Genomic DNA, 27,915 nt, shown 5'->3' with positions numbered 1-27,915 from the left:
GAAAATGGTGATTGGTCACCAGCGCTCACGGATTCAGTCGGTAGTAAACACAGCGAGCTCCTGGGGCCGTCGATTGGTCGGTGTCCCGGGGGGGCCGAGTAAATTCCTTCGGATTCCGCGCGCCGGCTGGCTGCACTTCTGCTCCGGCCCCGCCCCCTCCCATTCTGATTGGCTGAAGCTCGGTCGGAGGGAGGAGGAATGGAGCAGAGTAGGCTCCCTCGCGGGCGTCACTTCCGTTTACTGTCCACCGCTGCCGTGGTGTTCTCAGAGTGCGGCGGCGAAAGGACTGAAGGAGCTGGGGGACGAGAGGCGGGGTGGGCGGAAGGGGGAGGAAATCCCATCGCGGAGACGCCGGGCTGGACGTTCCCGCCTCCTCCGACACTGTCAGGTCGGATCGGAGAAGGGTCACCGCCTCCTCCAGCGAGCAGGGGGGCGGAGCCCGGCTCAGGTGAGGCGACCCTGTCAGCACCAGCGGTGGTGGGGCTCGCGGGCGCGCTCACGTGGAGACCGTTGAGCTCCTGGAGGGCTAGGCTGTCGGCGCGAGTCCGCTCGAGCCTAGGCGTCGGGGTGCGCGCAGACGCGTACCGGTGACCCCCGCCTACCCTGCCCGTCTTTCTGAAGGGGTATTGTTACCCTCCGGAGCGGAGGGGCCAGGCGGGTGGGAGGCGGGTCCTTCTGCGCAGGCGTCCCCCAGGTCCCGACGCCAGGCTGTCTGTCTGCCGGGTGGGGCGGGGGCTCTTGCCCCCACGACTCTGCGGGCAGGCGACGTTGGTTACTGGGATGGGGTGGGAAAGGCCTAGGACCTATAGCCTGGCGGGTTAGCAGAGGATCTGCCGCCCTACGGGTTGGGGTCAGGTGGCTTCGATGCCCCCTTCCTGGGTCTGTGAGCGTCGAGGTTTCCTTTCACCAGAGCAAGGCCAAGGCGTTCTGGAATCGGGGACCGGCGGTTGACCCTGGAGGGGTGGAGCTAGTCTTTTGGAATGTCCCCGCTGGTTATCGAAGGACTAAACTGATTATGGGCATTTACTGAATACCCATTACTTCCAGGCTTCATGTTGGGAGCTGTGGGGGTGGGGGTGGGGGGGCGGTGCAGTGGTAAGAACTGCTGTTGCCCCTCTTCCCCTTGTTTGGAGGACAGCTTCGTACATAAATGCTAACTAATATCAGGCAGTGAATTAAGGAGGGGTGGAGAGTTAGGTTTTTACCTTACAAAAAGAAAAAAAAAAGTCAGCCCGCATTCTGGCCTGGTGGAGGGTACTGTAAGAAGCTAAGTCCTTTATAGGAGACAAATCCTAAATATTTATTCGGAGGAAATTTTTTAGGGAAAAAAACAGTAAAGCCTTGATTACTAAGTAAAAGGCTCGGGTTCTGGGTAATTTGAATGAATAGAAGAAACCCCTCACCTTCGAGAATTGAAACAAAACTTCTTGCAAAATATGTTAATATACTTTTCAGTTATAGTAAGTAGAAGATGTTACTTACATTGGGATCTGTAGAGGATGCTGTGCCTTAATCATTGATGATTTGTTATCCTTGTATGGGCCGTTGTGCCTTAGATAATTAAAAAGGTGTGCTGGACGCCTAGTAGTCTTCTGGAGAATTTGCTCGTCATTTGCCAAAGTCTTAAGATTTCCACAGAGAGGGTGGTTGGCCTCGAGCTAAAAGAGCAGAGGTGGAGGGAAGAGACCAGGTGGAGAAAGAGGAAAGAATGTTAAGAACAGCCACTAAACCAAAGGAAGGCTTCCCACTGTTGCTCTAACCCTCACTGGAAATCTTAGCAAACTTGGGAAGACTGGCCTGGCCACCACTGACAGCTTGGTGACCTGCCAGGTAAGACTAACTGGTTGGGGACCTATTCTGGGCCCGTGCGTTTTGCTGAATAAATGAACCAGGACTTTTTAAGAGTTCTGAAATCAACTTGTTTTTTTTTTTTTTGATTTGCCTTTTTTCTCCTAAAAATTGTGTTAAGACATAGTTAGCTGGGGATGCTGGCAAGCTCTATTCTGGTTAATTGAGGTATTTCTAGCAAAATTCTGAACGTGATAAGATTTGGAAGAAAAACATCTTAGAGTAGGGTGTTTCCTAAATTTAGAGGTCAGTGCTCTCAAAAGAGACTTTGTTGTAAGACTGTCACGAGAAGTTGAAGTCACTTTTAAAAACCACTTTGATACAAAATGCATGCAAATGTTTTAATATTAAAAGTACTGAGTATGAATTATACTGGAGTTCTTCAGTGTGGGTAAGACTTAAAAATATCTTCTATACAGTGAGATATGACAAAGTTTGCTGTAGGGCTGACACAGAATCTTGAATCTGCCTCATCTTTTCCTTAGAAAGGGAAAAGATAAGTTTAAGATATTTGAGTCAATACTGTTCTCCTCTGTCAGTTTGAAGCATAGGTTTTTCTTTTGCTGTACTTACCATTTCTCAAATATGGACATTGTCTACCAGAGCCAGATTTTGCTAGTGTAGCAGGTGGGACGGAATGGGACGTGACACTGCACCTTTTGTCTTAAGTATGAAGCGAACTTCTCATATGCCAGAAGACCAGCTGTTTGAGCAAACTGCTGCCCTTAGAGTTGGTTACAGCATTTTCATCACTGAGCAGTGACGTTTGATCTCAGGGTCCAGTTGTGGGGGGTGCCTTTCATTTGATTAGTTATACAGATATTTGCTAAAGGCTTTGATTTATCTTTCGGGCAGCTCAAACATATTAGGAATTGTGTGGGAGTACTGACTTCATTGTAATAAAATAGGCATGCTGTCCTGTGCCCTGGAAGGAAGTCACCGTGCACAGCTCACATCAAGGGGCTCCACCCCTCCATCTCTTTGAGGGTCGAGAATTTACATAAACTACTTGGAATTCTTCTGCACAGGAGATTTGACTCTTCTCTCCCCAGTATTTATGTGTTTGTGTATATCAGTATGGACCTGTGGATATTTATTGTATACATTTGGGGTATAGTCCAGTACCGTTTTATCTTTTTGCTAAATTGTTCCACCTTTGGCCTTTGAGAGTTCTTTCTCCTGTTGGTCCTGCGTCCCATTCATATACATTATCGTGTTTGTTTGTTTGAAGCATTTCCTTACTTTCTGACACTGTAAGATACTGCAGGCTTGTGTATTTTCTGCCTCAGTCCTAGAATCAGCCATTTCTCCAAAGAGCACTAGTTCCTTTTGTTAGAAGATGGTATTTGAATTTTTTTTAAATGTTTATTTGTGTGTGTGTGTGTGTGTGTGTGTGTGTGTGTGAGAGAGAGAGAGAGAGAGAGAGAGAGAGAGACAGACAGACAGACCATGAGCAGGGGAAGGGCAGAGAGAGAGGGAGACACAGAATCTGAAGCAGGCTCCGGGCTCTGAGCCATCAGCCCAGAGCCTGACGCGGGGCTCGAACTCACGAGCTGCGTGATCATGACCTGGGCCAAAGCTGGACATTCAACTGAGCTACCCAGGTGCCCCTAGAAAATGGTATTTGAAACCAAGTTGTGGGCACCAGGGTGGTATTGATATACATTTTTTTGTAATCCTTTTAATGTCTACTTTAACACAGGTGTATTCTCATTCCTGCTTTTGTATTCAATTTGTTATGATACAATCTTTTTTAAAAAAAATTTTGGGGCGCCTGGGTGGCTCAGTCAGTTGAGCGTCTGACTTCAGCTCAGGTCATGATCTCACACTCCATGAGTTCGAGCCCCGCGTCGGGCTCTGTGCTGACAACTCAGAGCCTGGAGCCTGCTTCAGATTCTGTGTCTCCCTCTCTTTCTGCTCCTCCCCCGCTCATGTTCTGTCTGTCTCTCTCTCTCTCAAAAATAAACATTAAAACATTAAAAAAAATTTTTTTTAATGTTTTCATTTATTTTTGAGACAGGGAGAGACAGAGCATGAGCAGGGGAGGAGGAGAGAGAGAGAGACACAGAATCTGAAGCAGGCTCCAGGCTCTGAGTTGTCAGCACAGAGCCCGACGCGGGGCTCGAACTCAGGAACCATGTAATCATGACCTGAGCCAAAGTCAGATGTTTAACTGACTGAGCCACCCAGGCACCCCTGTTGTGATATCATCTTGATTAAAGTATACCAAGAAAAATCCAGCGTCACAGATATGTATTTGGAAAAGGGAGGAGTATTTTAGTAGCTTTTTCAGATAACTTTGGATAGTCTTTTCTGATACTATAACAAAACTGAGCAAATGGTATTTTCTTAAGTGGTTGGTTAGTTGCAATGTGTCATCTGAAACTGTATCAACAAACTTCATATTCTGTTACACTGAAATACATTAGTTTGTGTCTTGCACTGTGAACCATTTCTTTTTCCATACCTTATTTTTTAACATCACAGTTTATAACATTGGTCATTTGGGAAACACTGATTCACTGAGTTATGCAGATCTTCGAAATATTGTTACATTTAGTATACAATATTAAAAAAATCACATTCCATTAGTATCACCAATGATCTCATTGGGTTTGAGCACTGAGAAGCTGTCAAACTCATGGTGACCAATACAAATTTTCCAAAATTCTAATTTTTACCTGAAAGCTCAAATTTTATCATAGGCAATAAATACTGATTTCCTTGAAATGACAGGCTCATTTCATTCATTTTCAAGAGAATCAGTGGCAAATACTCAAGTCTGAGAACCATAGTTTGTCAGTCATTGTTCTCCCAAGTTATAATGGTGTTCCATTAAAAAAGCAATTAGTTCAGCTTACAATTCAAAAGTTGCACGAGTATTTTTCCTTGGGACAACATTGCGTGGCAGTACGCAGCACAATGACTTCAAGTGTACTTTTCATTTCATCTCACATAATATTTAAAAAGACGTGTGTTCAAGAATTGAAACTAACAATAATGAAGGCAAGGGGAGATCCAGTCCCCTGTAGAGCCTGCATTTTGTAGTAGTGGCTGCGTTCAGCGCACACACAGCATTCTGGCCAGATTGTTCCTGCTGCCCAGTTCCAGCTCAGGTGTCCAGCCTTCCCATCAACTCTTTCAGCAGCTTACTTTTATGCTTAGGTTAGCTAGAAACAGTTTCTGTTGCTACAACCAAGAACCCTGACTGGTACTGTGCTCAAGCTTTAAAAAACAATTAAAATATTTTTGGGTGCCTGGCTGGCTCAGTTGAGCATCTGACTCTTGATTTCAGCTCAGGTCATGATCTCAGGGTCATGAGATGGAGCCCGTCCATGTCTGGGCTCCTCTCTGGGCATGGAGCCTGCTTAAGACTCTCTCTCAAAAAAAAAAAAAAAAAAAAAAAAAAAGAAGAAGAAGAAAGAAAAGAAAAAAACTTCTCTCCCTCTGCCCCTCCCTGCACTCTTGCACGCCAGCATGCTCTTTCTCTCTTTCTCAAAACAAACAAAATATTTTTTATAGAAGTCACCTGAAAAGTGATGATAGTCTTTGGTTCAAAATTGTATGCCTCTTTTTTAACTTTTCGGACCATGTGTGGTGATCATTAACATCAGTTTTGAGCATTCACGATCTAATACCTGCCATACTAGCCTTACCTACTTACTCTCCAGCCAGAATAGATACCCTGCTTCCCCCCCACCTCAAACCTCTCCCACTTTTACCTCCATCTGGAATGCATTTTACATCTCATTTTATCCAAATGCAGACCTGTGCCTAGCTCTGTTGTCAGGGCCACCAAGAAGCTGGAAATAACCTTTGCCTTCTCTGAATTACCAAGCACAGTTATCTCTCTGGTGGCACTTAATGCTTTCCACTTTGTTATATGGTTATTTGTATATGTCTTGTTTCTACCAAGCACCTTTGACAGTTAGCACTGTGCCATACAGATCTCCACAGCACTTAACCTTGAACGAAGCAAGCACTTCAAAACACTGGATGAATGAATCTGTATACCAAATACACAAGTGCCTTCACGGGCTATTGTGATCTCAGGTTGTATAGCCCCTCGAGGACATGTCTCCAAGTTGCCGGACCTCTTTTGTCCCTTAGTGGGTCAGCTGTCTTTTTTTGCAGCTGTCAATGTGCAGCCGCCGCTTGCCCTCATTCTAGAATTGCTGTTGCTCGTCTTCAATCATCAGGAAACTAGAAAAACTTGAATTTTGCTTATTTAAAACAAAAGACTATGTATGTGAGCTCTTGAGGGACTTTCCTATGAGGAAATCTTTCATACACAGGCTTTGATCTTTATTTTGGATATTCTGAGACTTTCTGGTTTTTGGCTGATTTTAGAGACCAGACTCAGGAAAATGGCTGTTGGGTAATACAGTGTTATATTTTATCTATATACAGTCAGAGCTCATTCAAAAGATAATTTATGGTGCTGTACATCAGGCACTTTGGGAGGGAGAAAATGCAGTCCCTGCCCTCAAAAAGCTGTCTTAGTAGAAAGCATTTTGAGTTTGTGCTAGGCATGTAGGTAGGGCATGAATACCTTTTCTTACTCAAACGGAATCATGAAGTTCCAGGTCAGCTAATCCCCGGGAACTGTGAACTGGAAAACAAGGTGGCAGAGCAGGGAGAGCTGGGGGGTAGGGTAAGATGGTGAGGGCTCTGGCTTTAGCTTGAGTTCCCCAGTCATGCTCATTTTTGGTCATTGATAGATTCGCTTTTTAATAGACCTGACCTGTCCAGTTCCCAGGCCAGCCCCGAAAGAGCAGAAACAGATTATGAAATCAGTCCTGATGACAGATTGGGTTCTGGGGTTAACCCTGGGCACCTGTGTGCCCACCTGGTCCCTAGCCTTTCCCTACTTCCACTTAGTCAAATCAAGTAGAAGCGGGCTGAATGTTCTAGGACGCCAGGACTTGGAGCCCTGTCAAAAATCCTAGACCGCTTGTCTGGGACCTTGCCTAGTTTTATTCTCTTACATTTATTTTTGTCTGTATCGTCTTTAAAAGTGGAGGACAAGTTCTGTTTCGTTATTTTTCCAGATTAGGGATATTGAACGGTTAAGAATTCCTTAGAATGTCAAGACACTTCCTGCAGGTGGCAACTTGTGTGCAGGTCCTGCCTGGCGCACAGGCAGCAGGTCCCTTGATAGGGTGGCAGATGATATCTGAGTGTGGGTGTACTTTGCTTTATGAACTAAGTATATTATTGAAAAGCATGCAGGTAGGTCAATACAGAAGTCAAATAGTTTAAAATGTGCTATTAATGGGTTTGTTCTCCTAGAACACAAATGAACTTTTTTATTAGTCTAAGTAAAGCATTATTAGGAAAGTAAATCTATTGAGAAAACAGTCAGCTCTTGACTATTCATGTTAATGTAACAAGCAGTGGTGTAAGTGTATTTTCTTAATGATATTTAGTTTGGAAATTACTAAAAATCTGTTCCTGCAGATAACAAATACCGTGCTGTACGCTTGCTCTGAGTCAGTTACAAATTGGTAGATCACTTGCTGTATCTCCTCCAACTATATAGACTCATATTGTCACATTTTAAAATCTTTTAGAGACCTGAAGCTGTTTTCCTTGGTTTCAAGGCTTCAGTCAGCCAGCTTTTGCTAAAACACTTACCTTCTCAGCATGAGCTCTTTTTATCACTTTTACACTGGGCCTCTTGAGTTTGCTAGAGCTGCTTGAGAGCTTTGAATAACCATGATCTTGATTCATGATTCTCTTCTATCAGAGCTGAGAGTGACAACTTTTATGTCTCCCAGACTGAATTTTTAAAATACCCCTTCTAGATCCAAAAATGTTTTCAGATAGCCATGTTATTTAGGTTTTTCGAAATTATGATTTAAACCTCATGTTTAACTATGTGGCAGATCCAACATAAACTAGGTTAAGATAGAAGGGGAATTCATTGGCTTACAAAGTAGGAAGCCCTAGGGTGATGCCCCCTACAGTCACGGCTGGTTCCCAGGGTCTTAATGTGATCAGGACATTGTTTTTGGTGTTGGCTTCCTTCTCAGACAGGCAAAAATGGCCACCATCAGTGCTAGACTTACATCTACCTTATGACTTGCAAGCTGAGTTCAGAGAATGCCAGGGCAGACTCTAATTGGCATGGCTTGAGTCACATACCTGCAAGTCATGGGGAGTGGCCAGATCTCCCTGGATTATCTGTCCACTCTTGGAACTCAGAGGTTTAGGGCAGTCTGATCTGCACCATATGCACTAAGAATGGATGAAAAAGTGATTTCCCCCAAAGTAGGCAGACAAAAAAAAAAAAAAAAGTTGTTTCTTGAGCTAGGATTTGCATGTTGATTTGTGAGATGTTAACAAGTTTCACATGGTTCCAGTTATTTGTTGCCATGTAACAAATCACTCTGCAAACTCACTGGCTTGAAACAACAAAAATCATTTTATTATCTCTGACAGTTCTAGAGATTGGCTGGGCTCAGCTCTGGGGCTGAAGTCACTTTGAAGGCATCCTCACTGTGGGAGCAGGTGCCAACCGCCAGCTAGACTTTAGCTAGGCTTCTTCGCAGCATGGCGGCTGGGTTCCAAGAGCAAGCCAGAAAGAACAGGGGAAAGCTATGTTGCCTTTTGTGACCCAGCTCACAAGTCACACAGTGTAATTTCTGCCATAGTCATAGACTTGCCTGGCTTCAGGGGGAGTGAACACAGACCCCACCTCTTGATGAGAGGAGGGTCAGTGTCACATTGTAAGAAAGCATGCAAGATGGGAGAGCTTCATGTGGCCAGCCATCTTGGAAAATACAATCTGTTTTATACATTGCCTTACTTAAAGTGACTAGTTTTTATAAAAAACATGAAGTGTAAAATAGGCTTGGGGTGCCCTTATGTTGACAGGCTCACTTTGTTGCCCAGTGTACCTGTAGTATCACTAAGGAGCGCTCTGGCTTTCTTTCCACTCTCATTTCCTATTTTTAAATGATCTCAACCCACTTTATGTATAGTCATGTTTGGTGGAGAAATCAGCAACCAGCCTGTCGCTATAGAAGTAAAAAACAGAAAGACCCTTCCTCTTTGCTTCCCTGGCACAGTCAAGGGTAGGAGGTGGGTGGGTCCCTAAGCTCAGCATCTAAAAGTTCTCCCTAGAACTTCCAGTGTATGATTTTTTTTATTGACTAGACTTCCAGCCAGTCCTCCTGTCTTGGCATCACCTTCAGTCTGCTTCCCCTGGCACTCGTGAAGCCAGTTCCTGAGCCTTTGGGGAGGTAGGGGGCTTATATAGAAGTCAGGTTGTTTTGTCCATTGCTAGTTTAGGATTTAGCTCTCTGGGCTTGTTGAGTCAGCACTCATTCATTTTTCTGCTTACCAGCTTCCAAAATGCCACTGATACTTCTTTCCTATTCTTCTTGTCCTTGTGGGTTTATACCTTTTAAACAGCAAATCCCGGGGTGCCTGGGTGGCTCAGTTGGTTAAGCATCTGAGCCCTGCGTCGGGCTCTGTGCTGACAGCTCAGAGCCTGGGGCCTGCTTTAGATTCTGTGTTCCCCCCTCTCTCTGCCTCTCCCCTGTTCTCTGTCTCGGTCTCTTTCAAGAATAAACAAAAATTAAAAAAAAAAAATTTAAACAGCAAATCCAAAAACTTTAGTGTCCATTTAATGGGGTTTCAGCAGTGAGTGGGGGTAAATGCATGTGTGCGATCTATCACTGTCTATAGCTGGAAATCTTACCCACTCATACCGATTTGCCCCTTGACTTCCTTAAGATTGCTGAAAGACTGGAATTTCTTGGGAGCTTATTCTTTGTCCTTAGGGAATGCAGAATTCGAATTAACTTCTGCGGGATAGATATTCCGTCACTTACACACTGGGTCCTAAGTGTTACAAGGGTCAGTCCTATGAAGAGTGAAGGGGAGCCTGTAAATAGCCAGTAGCTGGTCCCACGTGTACATGTGTCCAGGACCGTTAGCTGAATGGGCATTTGCTCCTCATTGGACAGGTTTTTAGTCTGTGTGCCCATGATCAGAAATATCAAAAGCTTTAAAAGGCCCAAGCTGGGCCATCCACATCTCTTTTCATCACACCCTCTGTGCTCTCTGATTTCAGCTCTTCTAAGTCTTAACTCTTTCTTTCTTTTTTTTTCTGTAGGATCATGGATTTTCCTGGACACTTTGAACAGATCTTCCAGCAACTGAACTACCAGAGACTTCACGGTCAGCTCTGTGACTGTGTCATTGTAGTGGGGAATAGACATTTTAAAGCCCACCGATCTGTACTGGCAGCATGCAGCACGCATTTCCGAGCCCTGTTCTCCGTGGCAGAGGGAGATCAGACCATGAACATGATCCAGCTGGATAGCGAGGTAGTGACAGCGGAGGCCTTTGCTGCACTGATTGACATGATGTACACCTCCACCCTCATGCTGGGGGAGAGCAACGTTATGGATGTCTTATTGGCAGCCTCTCACCTGCATTTGAACTCTGTCGTTAAGGCATGTAAACATTACTTAACGACAAGGACGCTGCCCATGTCTCCCCCCAGTGAGCGCGTCCAGGAGCAGAGTGCCCGCATGCAGCGCTCCTTTATGCTGCAGCAGCTGGGGCTGAGCATCGTGAGCTCGGCCCTCAATTCCAGCCAGAGTGGCGAGGAGCAGCCAGCCCCCCTGAGCTCGTCGATGCGCAGCAACCTGGACCAGCGGACACCCTTCCCCATAAGACGCCTTCATAAACGCAAGCAGTCTGCAGAGGAGCGGGCCAGACAGCGCCTCCGACCCACCATGGAGGAGGCTGCCATTGCTGACGTTACGCCAGAGAACGGGCCGTCAGGGGTCCATTCTCGGGAGGAGTTCTTCTCACCAGACTCCCTGAAAATGGTGGATAACCCTAAGGCTGATGGAATGACCGACAACCAGGAAGATAGTGCCATCATGTTTGACCAGTCTTTCGGTGCTCAAGAAGATGCCCAGGTGCCCAGCCAGTCTGACAACAGTGCCAGCAACATGGCCCAGTTGTCCATGGCCTCTCGTGCAACTCAGGTGGAGACCAGTTTTGAGCAGGAAGCCGCGACCGAGAAAAGTGGTTTTCAGTGTGAAAATCCTGAGGTTGGCCTTGGTGACAAGGAACACATGAGAGTGGTAGTTAAATCTGAGCCCCTGAGCTCTCCTGAGCCTCAGGATGAAGTGAGTGATGTGACCTCACAAGCAGAAGGCAGCGAGTCTGTGGAAGTGGAAGGGGTTGTGGTCAGTGCCGAGAAGATAGACCTCAGCCCTGAAAGTAGTGATCGGAGTTTCTCGGATCCCCAGTCTAGCACTGACAGGGTAGGTGACATCCATATTTTGGAAGTCACAAATAACCTAGAACATAAATCGACTTTTAGCATCTCGAATTTTCTTAACAAGAGCAGAGGAAGTAACTTTAGTGCAAATCAGAACAATGATGATAACATCCCAAACACCACCAGTGACTGCAGGTTGGAGGGCGAGGCCCCTTATTTGTTGAGTCCAGAGGCTGGGCCTGCTGGCGGGCCCTCCTCGGCCCCTGGCTCTCACGTGGAGAACCCATTCAGTGAGCCTGCGGACTCCCACTTTGTCAGGCCTATGCAGGAAGTGATGGGCCTGCCCTGTGTGCAGACTTCAGGCTACCAAGGAGGAGAACAGTTTGGGATGGATTTTTCCAGGTCCGGTTTGGGCCTCCACTCCTCCTTCTCCAGGGTCATGATGGGCTCCCCAAGAGGAGGAGCCAGTAACTTTCCGTACTACCGACGCATAGCTCCCAAAATGCCGGTTGTAACTTCTGTCAGGAGTTCCCAGATCCCAGAAAACTCTGCCGGTTCCCAGCTAATGATGAATGCGGCCACGTCCTCGTTTGAGAACGGCCATCCTTCGCAGCCTGGCCCTCCGCAGCTGACCAGGGCATCTGCTGACGTTCTGTCAAAGTGCAAGAAGGCCTTGTCAGAGCACAACGTCTTGGTCGTAGAGGGGGCTCGCAAGTACGCCTGCAAAATTTGCTGCAAGACTTTTCTGACCTTGACAGATTGCAAGAAGCACATCCGTGTTCACACAGGTGAAAAACCCTACGCCTGCCTCAAGTGCGGCAAGAGGTTCAGTCAGTCCAGCCACCTGTATAAACATTCAAAGACCACCTGCCTGCGCTGGCAGAGCAGCAACCTGCCCAGCACTTTGCTCTAACCCCGACCTCCTGAGATCACGCCGACGCCAGCCGCAGGACCGAGGCCATCATCTCCTCTGGTTGGTGGTTCACGCCGTCGGGGCGGAGGCTTCAGGCCGCCCAGTGGCTCCGCAGATTCCTGTGGCTGGTACGTGGGGAGCAAGTACGTGTAGCACGTATGCTGCTGCATTTCCGAGCGAAATGCACACTTTTGGAGAGGGACGTGGTCCCCGAAACCAAGTTCTTCCTTAGGGTTGAGTAATTCAGTCAGAAAGTAGTTTGTAATTGATGGTGTGAAAAGTGGCACATTTAAAAATTAAGAATTGAAGTGCAAAAAAATTTTTTTAGCAATTTTTGTAAAACTCTGTGAAGCATTTAATTAAATTTCCTATATCCTCTGAGGGGAATATTATATATCTGTACGGTGATGCAAAATGCACTTACGTGTAACCAGTGGCGATCTCGTGCCTGTCTGAAAGGAAGGCCCTTGAGGACACGCCTGTCCGCCACGAATGCTTTAAAGTGTATCATGAGCTAGTCCTAGGCCTCAGAAAGTACTGTATTTTAAATTTCCGTCTCATTTGCAGTCACAGACACTGCACTTTGATGGTGCTGACACTGGGTCCAGAGCGAGCGTTCTCCGGACCGTTAGGTGTACATACTTTTGAAAACATCACTGCTGGATAGATGTTTGAACAATTTTTCCTGCTTTTCAAAGCAGAGCTGTAAATGGAGTATGTACTTGTAGGGAGTGACAAGTGAGGTATTGTTTCTGTATGTGCTGTTTTAGTGGGGTCTTAACCAACTTGTGTCACATATGTTACAGCTCCATGTTTGGAAGTCAGAAAAGAGCTGGTGTTTGTCTTTGTTTTAATGGTGTGGAGTCCTGTTTTGTGGGATCTTTCATGGCGCATTTACCCTGCGCTCCATCCAGGCTTCGGGGGCCGGGCCAGCCTGACACATCTCACCCAGCGACAAGCCCATTCTCTGCTTCGCTTCTTCACACTCTCTTGCCCCGTGTGGCATCTTTCCCAGGCCTACGTTACTGTGTTTGTTGCAGACTAACCAAAAATGATGTCAACCCCCTCCACCGTGGGTTTTATTACTTTTATATACTGTAGTTTTAAAGTGTAGACCTGAGCTTTTACTGTTGTTTCCCCCACCCAATACTGAATGTTTAAAATCCAAACGTAGCAGTGTTCCCAGATAACTCTTTTCCAGACTCTGTAAGAGAGCTGGGCAGCCCAGAGCATGGCAGTCACCAGGCAGCACCAGACACTGAGGAGACATCTGGGCCACTGCCCGGGGCCTCTCTGGGCCCCAGGGCCTCGCTTTCCCAGCCCCTCCTGCGCTGTCAGGGCTGCTGCTGGCACCTGTGTTAGGTCGAGCCCTGGCTTCTGTGCCTCGAGGGGGACGTGCCTCTGTAGAGCTCATGAAGTCAGTGTAATTCATGCACGAACAGGAGTTCAGTTTTTACACAGCTCATTTAGAGACACCAAACCATTGTGCATAATCGAGAGAAATCCTTCCTTTGTTTAGCAAGCTAAGTACATGTAGCCTGAAACAATCGGCATGGGTTTTCTCCCCTGAATCTAGCGTGTGCAGTTACACACCTGTCTGTGGATAAAATCCTAACGTTCAGAGTCGGGCTCAGCATCGACCTGTGAACTGAGCCCCAGGGAGAAAAGCCAAAAGAGAAACTTCTGTGATTCCTCTCCTTTCCAGATGTGGGAAAGAGACCGTCGGAGGATAGGGGATCACGTGTGTGTGGCTTTTGTCAGCGGTCTTGATGTGAGGAGGCTCTACATCTACCCCTCTACTTGACGTGGGGACCGGTGTCTTGTGAGGACATTAACCTTGGGAGGCAGGTAGGTCAAGGTGGAGCACAAGAGAGGCCCTGCCTAGGCCCAGGGAGAGGAACCGGTAGCAATGGGGAGAGCAGTGCCAGCCTCCTTTCCCTTCCAGCTTGAGGAGGAGGTGCCAGGAGGCTGCGCCCTCACCTCAGCTCAGGCTTAAGTGGACTTTGCTTTAGGGCCTGTCTCTGACACAGCGGCTGGAGCCCTGTCTCTCCACTGCTAGATGGAATCTGGAATCTCTCATCTACCTCTTAGTCGGTTTCTATGTGTGAGAAGCAAGCTTTTGGGCCAGTGTCCTCATACATGCTGTAGAACTTAGAAAATAATTCAGAGGTTCCCTGTAAAACCAGTCTCAGGGTTCCTATGATCCGAAGTTTCTACCTGAATTATAACTGGTATTGGGTACCTGGATTTTGATTGGTTAGCCTTAATTACAGCCTGGCGTAATCATTTCTGGTGATCAAATCATAAAGTTCTTTCAGGGCACCCCTGTCAATGGTGCTATGCTGGTCAAAATTTGAGATTTTGAAATAAAAAATTTGTCACATACATGCCTCTAACTAAACGTGTTCTTTTTCTTCACTTAGGTTATTAAGGTTGAAACAAGACAGGGAAGTAGTATGGCTTTCTCTGCTAACGCTGCCTTGACCGGTACTTTTTATTTATTTATTTTTTTTTAAATTTTTTTTTTCAACGTTTATTTATTTTTGGGACAGAAGAGGGACAGAGCATGAACGGGGGAGGGGCAGAGAGAGAGGGAGACACAGAATTGGAAACAGGCTCCAGGCTCTGAGCCATCAGCCCAGAGCCCGACGCAGGGCTCGAACTCCCGGACCGCGAGATCATGACCTGGCTGAAGTCGGACGCTTAACCGACTGTGCCACCCAGGTGCCCCTTGACCGGTACTTTTTAAATAAAAAACCCAAACCTCCTACCAAACACTCCTCACGCGGTCACTCACAATTATGGGTCACTCCCCTCAGTTCAGTCCCTCTGCGCTCCCTGCACTCTGTCCGTCTTGGAGGCGAGGACATGCGTGAGGCTTTGTTCTCCGCACACCCTGTCTCCTCTTAGACAGCCTGCTTAATCCTGTGCTTTCTGCCGCTCCCTTACCTGCCTCCCAGGGTGAAAGCTCCGTGTGCCAGTTTGGCTTGGCGGGGAAGAGCCGGAACCTGATTCCTTCAGCAGGAGCGGGGCTGTGGCCATGCAGGGGGCCTGGCCTCAGGAGGAATAAGCAAGGTGGTGATCAGAAAAAGGGCATCCACCTGGGGGTGGGGATGGCGGGGGAGATGGACAAAGGGAGTAAAGTGTGAAGGTGCTGACACTAATTTTAAAATAAAAATTAAATGCATCTACCTCCAATTATTCTTGACCCTAAATTTAGAGTGCTGTGACCTCACCCAGTTCTCCTTGCCATGTATATTGGCTTTGATGGTCTAGGTATTGGCCTGAAGTGCCATGATCACCGCTGGGCTCTGGCTGTCCCACCCTCAATGAGGGACAAGCGAAGGAGCTGAGCAGGAGATGAGGGGTAAGGTGTTGTGGAGAGGTTCTAATAACTCACATGTGGTGGTGGGGGGGGCGGGGTGAGGGCTGGGGGCGGGGCAGAACCCACAGGTCACTAGATGTCCTGATTTTAGAAAGGGAAGCAGGTGCTCTGGTTAGCTTCTCCCAGTTACAGGACCACACAGTGTCTCAGACCATCATTTAATAGGATCACATACTTTTGGCTCAGACGATTCCAATCACGAAAGTGTCAAGCCCGTGTGTCAGCCCTGGTCTTCATTCCGCAGGATCGGAACAGATCAGACTCTCCCTTGGCTCCCGTCCTGTGGGCCCAAATGAAGCCTATGCCCACTAACAGACTCCAAGGGCACCGCTGGCCTCCTGACCCTCCGGGACTCCTGTCTGGCTACAGCTTGAGTTCACTGGGCATCGGCTCCCCTCTCAGTCCAGCCAGCAAGTTGTTAGCTGCCAACAGGGACATGGTGTTTCGGGTTCCGTAGGTGGCACTGCCAATGTGGGGTAGGATCACTGGAAAGGAGCAGAGGAGAGGGAGGTAAGAAGGGTGATTCAAGAGCCTTAAAGCGGGCTCTGCTTTCCCTAACAGAGGTTGCCAGTAAGAAGAATAGAGAGGACCTGCCTTAGTGGTCTTTGATTTGCCTGCTCTCACGTGCTGCACTCCCGTGGGGCTGTCGGAGTAACGGTATAGGGACTCGAGGCTACAGAAACCCAGATGCGAGGGTGGCAAGAGATGTGTATCCTAAATTTGAGGATTTTGAACCCAGAAGGGGTCTTGGAGCCTATCCAGACCCAGCCCTTCAGATATCAGATGGTGAAACGAGGTGCCAATTCAGCTTGGGGGTTTCAGCACTGGCCATCCACACCCGTGCCCCTGAACGTGGTGCCACACGGTTTCTCATCTACACAACTAACCAGAAGAGGAAACGGTGGACAGACCGGCTCCCTCTGGCCCCACCCACTGCAGAGCAAGTGAGGTCACTTGTTCTCAAAGAATGCCTTTCAAAAGCAGCACCCAGGGCACTGAACTGAACTCCCGGGCCTTGCGGGGATGGGACAGTCTCAGCTGTGGGCAACAGCCCAGATATGACAGCCAACGTTTCTCCTTTTAGCCTGGAGTGGATGCTGGGGCCAGGTTTCCAAGGGCTACGATAATGAGAGCATTCCCTGTGGGGAAGCAGCTAAGAACCTTCTCTTTGGGTTCCCATTCCAGAATGTAAATAAAGGACAGGGACTGGCTTAGACCCCACGGTTCTGTATTAGTCTGGAGACAGAATCCACGCCAGCTACCTGGACAGAACCTACTATAAAGAACGTTAACCAGGTATAAGGGAACTGGAGAGGCTAAAAAGAGAACACTGAGGCAGCAGTTCTCAAAGTGTGGTTCCCATTTTTTTTTTAATATACACCCACAACTAAAGATACTGATACACAGAAACAACAAGCAAGATGGGGAAGGGTGAAGAATCAAGGCTAAGGAACAAAAGTAACATGAGATCTCTAAAGACTTCAGCGGGTATGCAGGATTGGATTATTTTGGTTCTTAGAAAGCAGAATCTAACTCAAGCTAATGTAAGTGGAGATCAGATTTTTCAAGAGGACCGGAGAGATCATGGAACGTGTAGAAAACCCTATGGTCAGCAAAAATCAAGGAGACGGACATGGAGAAAGCCCAGCTGAAATCTTCTCTTTTATGTTTCTAGAGATCATTGCACCGACTCCTGTCGAGTTTTCAAAGGCTCGGAAAGGAATGTTGCACGGGCTGAGCTTATGCACTAGTTGACTGAGATGAAGGACAACCAGAAGATGGACTTTTATCAAAATGCACACGTGTCTTTCACATTTTAGATGTGCGTGCAATGTAACTTTTAAAAATCCTTAACTCCTCTTTTGAGCCTCCATTCAAAGCAGCACTGGTGTGGGAGCACATGAGAAGCGCGAATTTTCAGGCCCCACCCCAGACCTCCTGGAGCAGAAGCCCTTGGCCCAGCACCCTGTGCTCGGTCAGTCCCTTCAGGTGATGGAGGAATGTAGAGATTTAGGAACCACCGCACTAAGGTATCCCAGACGGCAACCTGCAGAAGCCTTGACCTCCCTGGGCTGGGTGACAGGGAGAGGGTGGGACTGTGTGTAAAACTTAGGACACTGAAGGAAGGGCCCCTCTAGCCCTGCGACTCAACCTCTGTGGCCTGTGTCTCTGAGGCAGTGCAGCGGCTAAGCCGATGCTGGGAAGACTGCAAGCCAGATTCGCTGGCCACCGCGAGGATGGCTGCCGCTGGCCAGGAAGCGTTGCCACGTGCTGCTAGTAGAGACAGACACGCGGGAAGGCAGGAGGAAGCCAGGTCCTGCCACCTCCCGGCTGGTGGGCCCAGCAGAAACGGGGTGTGTGGCGTCCCAGCCGCTGCATCACGAAAGCGGAATATCCAAGGCTAGGTTTGGAGCCGAGAGACTGGCACGAGTTACAAATATCAGAATTGCAATTACGCTTTCAGTTTCTCACCCTTGCACTGGTCACGGCAGCGTACAGTAACGGGTCTTACCCACGCAAGCTATGGATGGAAGACACGCAGTCACACCCTTCTTTTCAACGAGTCCACCCCCCACCCCACCACCTAGACTCACTCCTTTAGGGACAGAGACCTAGATGCACATGCCCAAGAAGCCCTCCCCTTGTCACTATGTGCCAGTGTCACCAGGAGCATAAACACGTGGTCCGGGGCGTGTCCCTCTGCGCTCGGTACTGCTCATGGCGGCTTTGCACCCAGCACCTCCAGACCACCCCTATCTCTCCTGGGGTCCTACGTGACTTCGCATCGGGAAATCGCCGTTCTCACCACAGTTCTTCAGAGTCAGGAGACGGTGGTTTGTCGGCAGCGGTTCTGGGGTCGTCACATCCAGTCCAGCAGCGGCAATCTGCCCGCCAGCCAAGGCCTGATACAGGTCGTCCTGGTTCACCACGTCTCCCCTGCGAATGACAGTGGTGACGTGGGTGCCCCGGAGCTTCCTCCACCCAGGCCTCCTTTATGGCAGAACCACCCGCAGGACACATTTTCCCACTGACCAGGCACAGTGGGCACCGACATTTAAAGGAGGAAGCCTGACAAGACACTTCCTTACAGTAAGTCTCTGCAGTACTACTGAGAGGCCCAGGCCTATCACTTTGCAGCCGTGTGACCTCGGGCAAGCGTGTCACACTCCTCTGGAAGACAGGGAGAGCACAGCCATCCCCAGGTGTGCGTACTGACCCACCGCTGCAGGCACAGGGCCCGGCATCGGGGTTCCTGCGGGGCCCCGTCCAGGTGTTTGTGATCTGGCTGGCCCCTGGAGCGCCCGCTGAGAACCACTGCAGCATGCTGGTGGGCACATGCCTACTGCGGGCAGAGACGCAAGGACACTCCTCACTACATCCACCCATGTGGGCAGCCTTCCCCCCGTGACCGGGCCACCGAAGTAAAGAAATTGTGGACTAGACGCTTAGACTGCACACGAAGCAGTGTCCGTGCAGTAAGAAAGAACGCAGCCCCCCGCGTGGTATTGGGTACGTGCAGGTGCTCAGTGAATGGAAGCTGGGACGCTGTCAGCCATCAGCATGAGCCCTGTGTTCCTGCAGGTCCCGCTCCCCTCCAGGTCACCTCCTTTGTGGCTGAACGTTAAGAATTACAGGGGCCTCTGGAGTGGGGAGCCCTGAGGGGGGCCTCATGAAAGCCCTCCCTTTGCCTTTATCTGCCTCCAAACTGACTTAAGCGGGTTCATTAAAAAAAATTTTTTTTTTTTAACGTTTATTTATTTTTGAGACAGAGAGAGACAGAGCATGAACGGGGGAGGGGCAGAGAGAGAGAGGGAGACACGGAATCTGAAACAGGCTCCAGGCGGTCAGCACAGAGCCCGACGCGGGGTTCAAACTCACGGACTGTGAGATCATGACCTGAACCGAAGTCGGACGCTTGACCGACCGAGCCACCCAGGCGCCCCTGACTTAAGCAGGTTCAAAGGGCACCATCTGGGAAGGGGATGGAGTGACAGAGAGGGAAGGTCTGCCCCCACATGCCCAGTGGCCTGAAGGCACCCTGGGGACACCGTGACGAACCACGATAAACTGGGTCTGGGTCTACGTTCCCAAGCACAAAGGTTCAAACCGTCACTGCCTCAGACAGGCAGACCTAGGCTCCGTGTTGTGGGCGATCAGCCTCTGAAGGGCTGTTAAGATCGTTACGTCCAACTCTCTGTGGTAGAGAACACGGGCTGCCCAAGGGTACCTAGTTCCTCACCGTTATCAGGCCTCCACTCTCTGAACCAACACCACCTGTGCCCAGCCCTGAGCAAGGCTCGGGGTACTGCTGGGAACCAGGCATGCCAGGCCTGCTCCGACCAGCATGCTGTTCTTCCTCCCAGCCTGGGGCACTCTCTTGTGGCCTTTACTTACTTCTGAGTGGCTGGTGGGTTGGTTCATGGAGTGGCAAGCCGCACCTGTGGTCTCATCGACAGCCTACGGGGAGGAAAACCTTGGATCACAGCAGCAGGGGCAGCCCCTCTCCAGGCTCGCTCGGCGCCCCAGGGAGGTTAGACGGCCTCGGCATACCTGCTGATGTTGACAAACACAGCTGTCTTTTTCATCTGCTGGAAGAAGTCCTTGTTGCAGAGTCCCTTGGTTGCAGGCGTTAAGGAGCAGGCCACAATGATGAAATCAGACTCGGCGGCCAGCTTGGGGGTGGACACTGGGGGAGAGCAGGGCTCCATCAGACGCCGGGTCCCAGGGTGGAGACGGCAGAAGGGTGGGAGACCAGAACTGGTCCTCGCTTCCTTCTCCAGAATTGGAAACTCCCAAGAAGCTTCCTGAAGGCGTCTCTACCTGGACACCTCTGATAACTGTATAGTGTCGATAGCCACTGGTGGGATCCTGGTGTATTACAGCATTCATCCAGCCCCTGGTCTCAAAGATGGGGAAACTGAGGCCAGAGAGGGGCAGGAGCTTGTCAAGGTCACACAGTGGGACCTGGTGCCTCTGGCTTTCACCACCTTCAGGGCCCAGTGTGCCAAGGGGGGTGAGGAATGGCTAAAATCCAACTGCCCTTTGTTCACTGAGCTATGTACCTGCCAAGGGGCTGCATCCACCGCACACAGGCTGGGGGACGGGGCTCACCAGTTTATTAAGAAACTGTGAGTGAGAGTCCCAGCAATTCCTTACATCTGTCACCATCCTGCTGCTCGGCCCAGACATGGCCAGTGGTGACAAGGAACTCTGAAAGTGTTCCTGGAGAATCCTGGCATGAAGAGAATTCACTGTGTGGCCCGGATAAGTCCCTGTGCTCTCTCACCGGGCCTGTGTCCAGAGGCAAGCAGATCAGATAGCACCTGAGGGACACCGCAGGCCCTAGGCACACCTGGAGCTCCCACACTCTGCCACTACAGGCACAGAGAGACGCCCCCCCCCCCCCCCAGACGGGTGCAGATAGGGCTCCTATGGAAACCAAGGCTATACTTACCAAACTCGGCCTGGAATTCTGCTGCTTCCTGAGGCCTGGGCTGGCGCCCTGTGTATAGAAATTTCTGGATGCCGAATGGCTTCAGACGTCGAGCGATGGCCTGACCTGGAGGCAAAGAGTGTCCTGGCTTGTCCCCAACCCCTGAGAGGACAGGAGCAGCACCCAGCAGCTCCAGGGCCAGGGAGCCCCTGGGAGGTTGGCCCTTTCATCAGCTCCCCACATGAACTGGTCCTACCCCGTGAACCAGCCGCCAGCCAGCCCACACTGCCCCCAGGGGGACAGAGATCTGGAGGCAGCCCCACAGCTCCTCTGAGGCTGTGGCTGGCTTATGCTATCCTCACATGGTCCTGGTCCCCTGCTAACCTTCCCTGAACACTGGACCTGGCATCCCAGGAGTGGCCTGACTGAGCGGTCCCCTCCCTTCCTCTGGACCCCTGCTTCTGTTAACATAGCCCAAGACCTCTTATGACTTCTCGGTGGCACCGCCCAACTGCCAAATCACCCCAAATCTTTAAGACATCTTTACATGAGCTGCTACTTGGGCTGCTGGATTTTCAGAATCAGAAAGTGCCCCAAAGTTGGTGGGTTCTTCCAACTCCATCCTCACCCTCACCTCTGTGCCAGGCAGATGCCAGAGAACCAGTGACAGCTGCCTGTCTGGCTGAGCACAAGCCTTCATGCCAGATTTCTCCAAGCAGGAGCCACTGGAAGAAAACAGCTCTGTCGCGTCTGCAGACTCACAGGTGACCGTCTGGTTCCTGAGTTAAAGCTTTATGAGTCAAATGCCTTCCAGACAGGCCTGGGGGAGCGCGAGCTGTCCCACAAGAAACCCTCCTAGAGGCCCCAACCCCACCGTCGTTGTCATTGTCACCTTCATCTGTTCTGCATGGAGCTGTCATCGTACAGAAGCCTGACGCTTACAGCTTGCTTCTATCACCTAGCGAGTTCTTAACAAACTCCTGTTTTTGTTTCTTCTGTTTTCTGTTTTTTGCCTGTGTTTTACAAAGCTGTGTCTGTTCATTAGATGTTCCTTCTGAATGCAAAGTGCACTGGGAACAGCCAGTTATGGCCACCCTTTCCAAAGAACTGTCAACTTCTAGACACAGGGCGCCAAAGACTGAAACCAAGCCAAGGTTGCTGGGGTGGACAAGTGGGTAGGTGGGAACCTCACCTATGCGCCCCAGCCCGATGATGCCGACAGTGCTCTGCGTGAGTCCATAGCCACACATCCACAGGGGCTTCCACGAGGTCCAGCCACCGCTGAGGAGAGGAGGGGTGGGTAAGAGGACCCCGCCTTGGGCAAAGATGAGGGCTCACTGCGAACTCACAGACCCAGAACCCCCAGGGGGAGAAGATCCTTCTCTCCAGGTCAAAGGACACACAGTAGCATGAATTACACCCATAGCCACTCAGCACTTTGGATAAGCAGCCTAAAAGACTCTTTCTTTAAAGCCACTGGGGGTGGGGCACCTGGGTGGCTCAGTCGGTTAAGCGTCCGGCTTCAGCTCAGGTCATGATCTCACAGTTCGTGGGTTCGAGCCCCACATCGGGCTCTACGCTGACAGCCCAGAGCCTGGAGCCTGCTTCCAATTCTGTGTCTGCCCCTCCCCTGCTTGTGTACTTGTGTGCGTGCATGCTCTCTCTCTCAAAACTAAATAAATAAACTATAAAAATTTTTTAAAAAGATAAAGCCATTGGGGACACAGAATCCAAGGCCTGGAAGGGGTCTTAGAAGTCCTTGTCCCATTTTTCAGATGGAGAAACTGAGACCAGAAAGGGTACCCCAAGGTCATCCAGCCAGGGCAGAGGTAGGAGCAGCAGGTTGCAAACTCGGGAGCTGGGATTCCAAAACCAGAATTCTCAACACCCCAGGGAAGCAACACAAAGTAAAGCCATAGCCGCTCCCCGCCCTTGCCCTGGGTGGACAGGGGGATGGCGCCTGCCTTGAGGCACTTCTGATAAGATGCCGACTCCCTGGATAGAAGGGTGAGCAGGATGTGAGCGGGATGTGAGCGGGACGTGCAGCACTGTGTCTCCTCAGCCGCCTGATGCCCCCGCCCCAGCTGCACCCCTGGGGCCCTGCATCTGCATGCCTGCTGGCCTCCCTGCAGCTGGAATGCCTGCCCCAACTCTGGACACGCAGACACAAGACCCTGACCCGAAACCTCCAGGCCAGGGTTTTGAACTTTCAGTTTTCAGAAAGGCTGTCTGGTGCATGTGCAACATTCTACACAACACCCTCAGCTCACGATCAAACACATCGGTGTATCTGCAGCAAAACAAAATGAGTGTTGCGGCGCCTGGGTGGCTCAGTCGGTTAAGCGTCTGACCCTGGATTTCAGCTCAGGTCGTGATCTCATGGTTCGTGAGATCAAGCCCTGCGTCCGGCCCTGCGCTGACAGTGTGGAGCCTGCTTAGGATTTTCTCCCTCCCTCTCTGCCCCTCCACTGCTTGTGCTCTCTCTCTCTCAAAATAAATAAACTTAAAAAAAATTAAAAAAAAAAATAAAAACATGAATGTTTACACTGAGTGAGAAAAATAAAAATCATTAACAGCCTCCTGTCATGTCCAGTCAGGTTTTGCTACCAAAAGTCTTATGAAATAACCTCCAGCTTCAGAGCTTTTGGGAGTCCTGCATCACGAGCAAGGATGGTGGACCTGTCCCTCTAAGTGCTCAAGAGGATGCCACTTCTTGTATGAAGCCTCTGATCCACACCCCTGCCCCTATTCCTCGCCAACCAGGCAGAGCTGATCTGTCCGTCCCTTATCCGCCCCTCTCACGATTTCCCTTCCGTGCCACGATTCCCCCACATTTCTCTTCAGCTCTGCCCTGTACTTCAGGGTGTTGGCTGAGTCTGTTCCCCCCCGGTAGATGGGACACGGCTGGGGGCGGGGACCACATCGGGGCCTGGGTGACACTGGGTGCTTAGGAACCAGCTCCTGAGCAGAGCCAACTTTCCCCTTAGGGGTTCACTCACTTCCTCACTTCCTCGATGGCTTCTGGCAAGCGGCGACAGGTGGTGAGCAGCAGGGAGACGGCGAGTTCTGCCGTGGCGTCTGTCAGGACATCTGGGGTGTAGCCCACACGGATGCCACTATGAAGCAAAGATCTGGTGGCAACACAGGCCTCAAGCACCTTCACCAGTTTCTACCTCTGGGGCATCTCCAAATTGATGCTCTGCTCCCTTTCTGTGCTGCCCACCGAAGCTCCGAGTTGTAAACGGGCCCTCAGGAACGGTCAGCCCTCCTTCCCCTGGTCTCCCACTTGGGGGAGGGACACGAAGATGGAAGATCAGGGCCCGGAGTCTGGGGCAGATAACTACTTGGCCTTTCCGAATCTCCTCGTCTCAAGAGGGAAGGAAGAATACCAGCCTCTTCTACTGCAAGGGGTTGTTGTGAGGGTCAAAAACCACGCTGAGTAAGAAAGGGTGCTACCTCGCGGATGTTACCTGCTGTTCCTGACCATTCGGGCTTATCGTAACTGACCCGTGCTCCCGTGCACAGATTTTATCGTCGGCCACCTCATATCCCCACCGAAGGGTTGGAGGGATATGAGCAAATAAATATTCTGCTCCCCTTCCGGCTCTGGGGGTCAGCCCTCACCCCGGCCCCGCCAAATGTGCAAGCTGTGTTTACCGCTTCTTGATTTCATCCAAAGCCAGGTGGTCAACGCCCACGGACATTGTGCTGATGACTTTGAGATTGGCTCCTGTCGTGCAGAAAAAGCATCATCTGTATCTTTCCTCACGGGATTCAAAGCCACAACACTGGAGATATCACAGGGCCATCTGCTTATTATTATTTTCTTAGGATAAGAGGAAAGGCTGACATCTCGGTTCCTTACTTAAAATTCTGAACAATCTTACCAACAAATTTGACAATCCTCCTTGACTGCTCAGTGGTGGCTCAGGGACATGAAGCGGCCTGCCCCAGTCACAAGCTGCCACGTGGCAGAGCTGGGGTTTACCCAGGGGCTTCTGACACGAAGGCCTCCACTCTTACCCACTGGACTGTTCCTCCAATGAATCCTCCAGTCTCCACTGACCACACCTGGGCCCTGCTGTGGACACTTCTGAGGCATCCACTGAGAAGTGGCTGCGGTGTGACCCTCTCACACCCTCTCCACAGGGCAGGGCACCAGAGAGCTGCAGGGAAAGGCTGGGGCACGGACTGACTCAGCACTGATTCGTGAGGGCCTCCTCCCATCCAACAGCCTCTGAGTCTGAACCTTTCCTCAAAACAACTACATAGGCTGTCATTTACCTGGCCCAGGGCTGAGACCTGTGTCTGGGGTTAACACATCCTGGGCACCTGCTGGAGCTTGGCACTGAGACGGTACCTCCCACAGGATATAAATGAGCCCAGAAGGGACAGGGCCTTTCTCGAGAGCGTAAAGCAAGGCTGTGGCAGGGCTGGATGAGGGCCCTGAGTCCCAGCCAGGAGAGGAGCAATGCCTGGGCCAGAGGGAGCCACACACAACGGTTCCCTCTGGCCTAGCACAGCAGCGAATGCCTTCAGAACTCAGAGAGGTGGCTGCAGACCTGTGTGGGAAGCCAGCCGCAGCAGATCGGGTGCCCTGCGGGGCCAACACACCCTTGGAATCCTCCCCAGAGTGCACACACCTGCGGCATCCAGGAGCCTCTTGTCCACGCGGTCAGTGAGGAGACAGAGTAGGCCGTGGGCCCCGGCCACACCTCGCTCCAGCTCCTTGTCGGGGATTGGCTCATCCGAGTCCCAGTGCTCCACCTGGCAGCTGAAGACCAAAAAAAGGCCTCTCAGAAGCAGGGGAGCCCCCAGAGGCCTCCCAGGGCTGCGGCTCCCTTTCAAAGAGCCTTCTGCTCGCTCCGGCCTCAGGCTGCCTGGGGCTGGCCGAGGAGAGTCAGGGTCAGGTGCGTGGCGCCCTCAGAACTGTCTCCAAAGGGTGGCTGAGGGTAAAGGGCTGTCACAGAGTAGAGGCCACCAAGGGCTGACAAGAGCCTAGACTGAAAGGAGAACGTCACGGGGACAGCTCTCAGCTCAAAGCAGGGAAGAGCTTTATCACCCTCACCGGCCTCTTGGCGAGGCGGGGGTGGGGTGGGCCTGTACCACATGAGGCTTGAACGTCCTGTCCTGGGAATCCATGCAGCGGAAAAGTCTCCTACTTGTACTCTGCCAGGAAGGACAAGAGCAAAGCGATGCAGCGCGGAGGGGTTTTAGGGCACACTCCCATGGCAGCTCGTGGGCCGTGGATGTGTTCCCAGTGGTGCTACCCAGCCTCCCAGTCCTTGCCATTTAATTCGGTGCAGCCATCAAGTATGGCAAGACACGGGAGGGCTGCTGGCACCTCCCAGAACACCCTGCTGCCAGGCCAAGCCCAGGCATAGCCCACCTTTCACCCTCCTCTCCATGGGCATGGCACCCAGTGCTGAGCTGTGCGGTCTACGGCCATTACCACCATTGTTGCTTCTGCCTCCCCCCTTCCTGCTCAGTGCTGGGTCCTTGACAGGTCCCCAGCAAAGCTTTTGTTGCACCGAACAAAATAAATAAATCTCATTTTCGCATGTCACTGGGTCCCACCTTCTCCCTGCCTGACACTGGCAGGGCAGACCTGTATGATGGAGTACAGTAAGGCAGAGCTGAGTTCAAATCCCAGCTCACCGCACCAGAGCAGTGTGACTTTGGGTGAGGCACTTAACCTCTCCCAGTTTTCTTATCTGTAAAACAGGAATTAAAGTACCAACTCCACAGTGTTGCAAGGATTGAGTTTATGCATAGGAAACACCTGAAAAACTGGCATGCAATCTTCAATTTAAGGGTCAGGAAAGGCCCCTGCCAACTGTCCAAAGAGACCAGGCCAGTGATTGCTAAGGTCCCTGACCCTGGTAGGGTAAAGTTTCAACAGCCTGTATCTTGCGTCACAGGCCTTTCCCTTCACCCGCACTGCACGTGCATGGGAATTGCAGGGTCCAGCGTCACTGCAACAGGCTCAGACAAGGCTAGGCCGTAGAGAACTTTCTTTAAGCCTCCCCAAACTCCACGACCGGCCCCGCCCGGCACAGCTTGGGAAGTCCGGCAAGCGCAGGGTCCTAGCTCCCCCTGGCCCCTGCTCCCCCCACCCCAGGTCCTCCGCACCAAATACAAGTGGGGGGTCGGAGGCCGCCCCAAGCCCGCCCGGGCGCTCCTAGAGACGCTGAGTCACCCCGGGTGCGGGGTGCTGGAGATCCGGGGGGGGGGGGGTGGTCCCGGGCTCCGCAGCCCCTTCCCAGACACCACCCCCAGCCCCGGCCCGGGGACTCGGCGTGACGCGGGGGCGCGGGGTTCTTACTCTGCGGCGCGGGCGAGAGCGGCCCAGCCCTCGGGGGGGATCCTGCGGGTGACGAACACCTTCATGAGTCTCACTGGCTTCATCCACCTAGCAGCCGCGCGACGCTGACCGGGACCGCCGGACCGCCGGACGGAAGCGGGACTTGACGAGAGACGGGGCGGGGCCTCGGAGGGGGCGGGGCGGGGCCTGGGAGGGAGGAGGAGGGAGATACAGGGAGGTAGGAGGAGTGGGGGTAAAGGACTCAGGAGGGGTGAGGTGGGGGAGATTGCACAGCGAGCAGGGGTGGGGGAAGGGACCCGGTGGGCCGCCAGTGGGGGCTGTGCGTGTTCTGGGAGTGGCAGTGACAGTGTGACTTTTTATGGGGTGTAGCTGTGGGGCCCCCAAGTATGAGCCTCGTGAAGCTGTGTGCGCGTGACCAAGCCCTGGTGCAACTGGGACTTGTTCTGGCGGGCCTTTGTTCTTGGTCCCCAGGGCCTCCCTCTGAGCACTCACTGCGGCGGAGGTCCAGGGACTGGAAGGTGTGTCTGGAGTTGGGAGTTGGAGTGGGTAAAGGGGCATCCAGGGGAGAGTCCTGTGTGAGTGTGTGTGGATGTCTGTCAGGATGCCTATAGCTGTCGGAGTCTGTCTGTCCGGAGAGGGAGATGCAGTCAGGGACCATCCTGATTCCCAGAGCCTGACTGTCCTTGCTAGGTCTCTTCCATTATGGTCACACTGTTCCAGGCAGAGGGCTTTGGTCACAGGTGAGCTCTGATCCAGGCCT

The 27,915-nt window shown here is 51.1% G+C and overlaps 2 protein-coding genes across 5 annotated transcripts; one reads left to right on the top strand and one right to left on the bottom strand.

Annotated features, from left to right (window-relative positions):
* The first annotated feature begins 322 nt into the window (after positions 1–322).
* ZBTB5 (zinc finger and BTB domain containing 5) lies at positions 323–17,612 on the top strand. 4 transcript variants are annotated; one of them, XR_005792562.1, is made up of 3 exons: positions 323–448; positions 9,974–12,139; positions 17,072–17,612. XR_005792562.1 is itself a non-coding variant. In XM_040481708.1 (2 exons), exon 2 carries the CDS (start codon positions 9,978–9,980, stop codon positions 12,009–12,011), a length of 2,034 nt encoding a protein of 677 aa, XP_040337642.1. In that variant the 5' UTR covers positions 323–448; positions 9,974–9,977; the 3' UTR covers positions 12,012–14,396. The 4 variants fall into 4 exon arrangements, 2 of the variants coding, with proteins under 2 accessions (XP_040337642.1, XP_040337643.1); XR_005792561.1 differs by lacking the exon at positions 17,072–17,612 and adding an exon at positions 13,717–14,396; XM_040481708.1 differs by lacking the exon at positions 17,072–17,612 and having other exon boundaries at positions 9,974–14,396.
* On the bottom strand, positions 15,539–27,315 carry GRHPR (glyoxylate and hydroxypyruvate reductase). The gene is made up of 9 exons (XM_040481712.1): positions 27,156–27,315; positions 25,474–25,604; positions 24,488–24,560; positions 23,830–23,946; positions 22,023–22,111; positions 20,852–20,956; positions 19,948–20,083; positions 18,203–18,333; positions 15,539–15,881 (listed from the first exon to the last, which is right to left on the bottom strand). Exons 1-9 carry the CDS (start codon positions 27,236–27,238, stop codon positions 15,760–15,762), a joined length of 987 nt encoding a protein of 328 aa, XP_040337646.1. The 5' UTR covers positions 27,239–27,315; the 3' UTR covers positions 15,539–15,759.
* Between the last annotated feature and the right edge of the window lie 600 nt (positions 27,316–27,915).

This window comes from Herpailurus yagouaroundi, unplaced genomic scaffold (genome assembly GCF_014898765.1).
Source record: "Herpailurus yagouaroundi ecotype Mexico unplaced genomic scaffold, PumYag 160, whole genome shotgun sequence".
In the NCBI taxonomy this organism is placed as follows: domain Eukaryota; kingdom Metazoa; phylum Chordata; class Mammalia; order Carnivora; family Felidae; genus Herpailurus; species Herpailurus yagouaroundi.
The sequence above is the reverse complement of the archived record's forward strand: the minus strand, read 5'-3'. Positions and strand labels throughout refer to the sequence as shown.

Bases quoted from the DNA above. Each gene is read 5' to 3' on its own strand.
- ZBTB5 (XM_040481708.1), top strand. From the start codon at position 9,978: ATGGATTTTCCTGGACACTTTGAACAGATCTTCCAGCAACTGAACTAC.
- GRHPR (XM_040481712.1), bottom strand. From the start codon at position 27,238: ATGAAGCCAGTGAGACTCATGAAGGTGTTCGTCACCCGCAGGATCCCC. The intron at 20,084-20,851 runs GTAAGTATAGCC...GCTCTCCCCCAG, and splicing joins AGAATTCCAGGCCGAGTTTG to TGTCCACCCCCAAGCTGGCC. The intron at 18,334-19,947 runs GTATGCCGAGGC...TGTCATTCGCAG, and splicing joins GTGTTTGTCAACATCAGCAG to GGGAGACGTGGTGAACCAGG.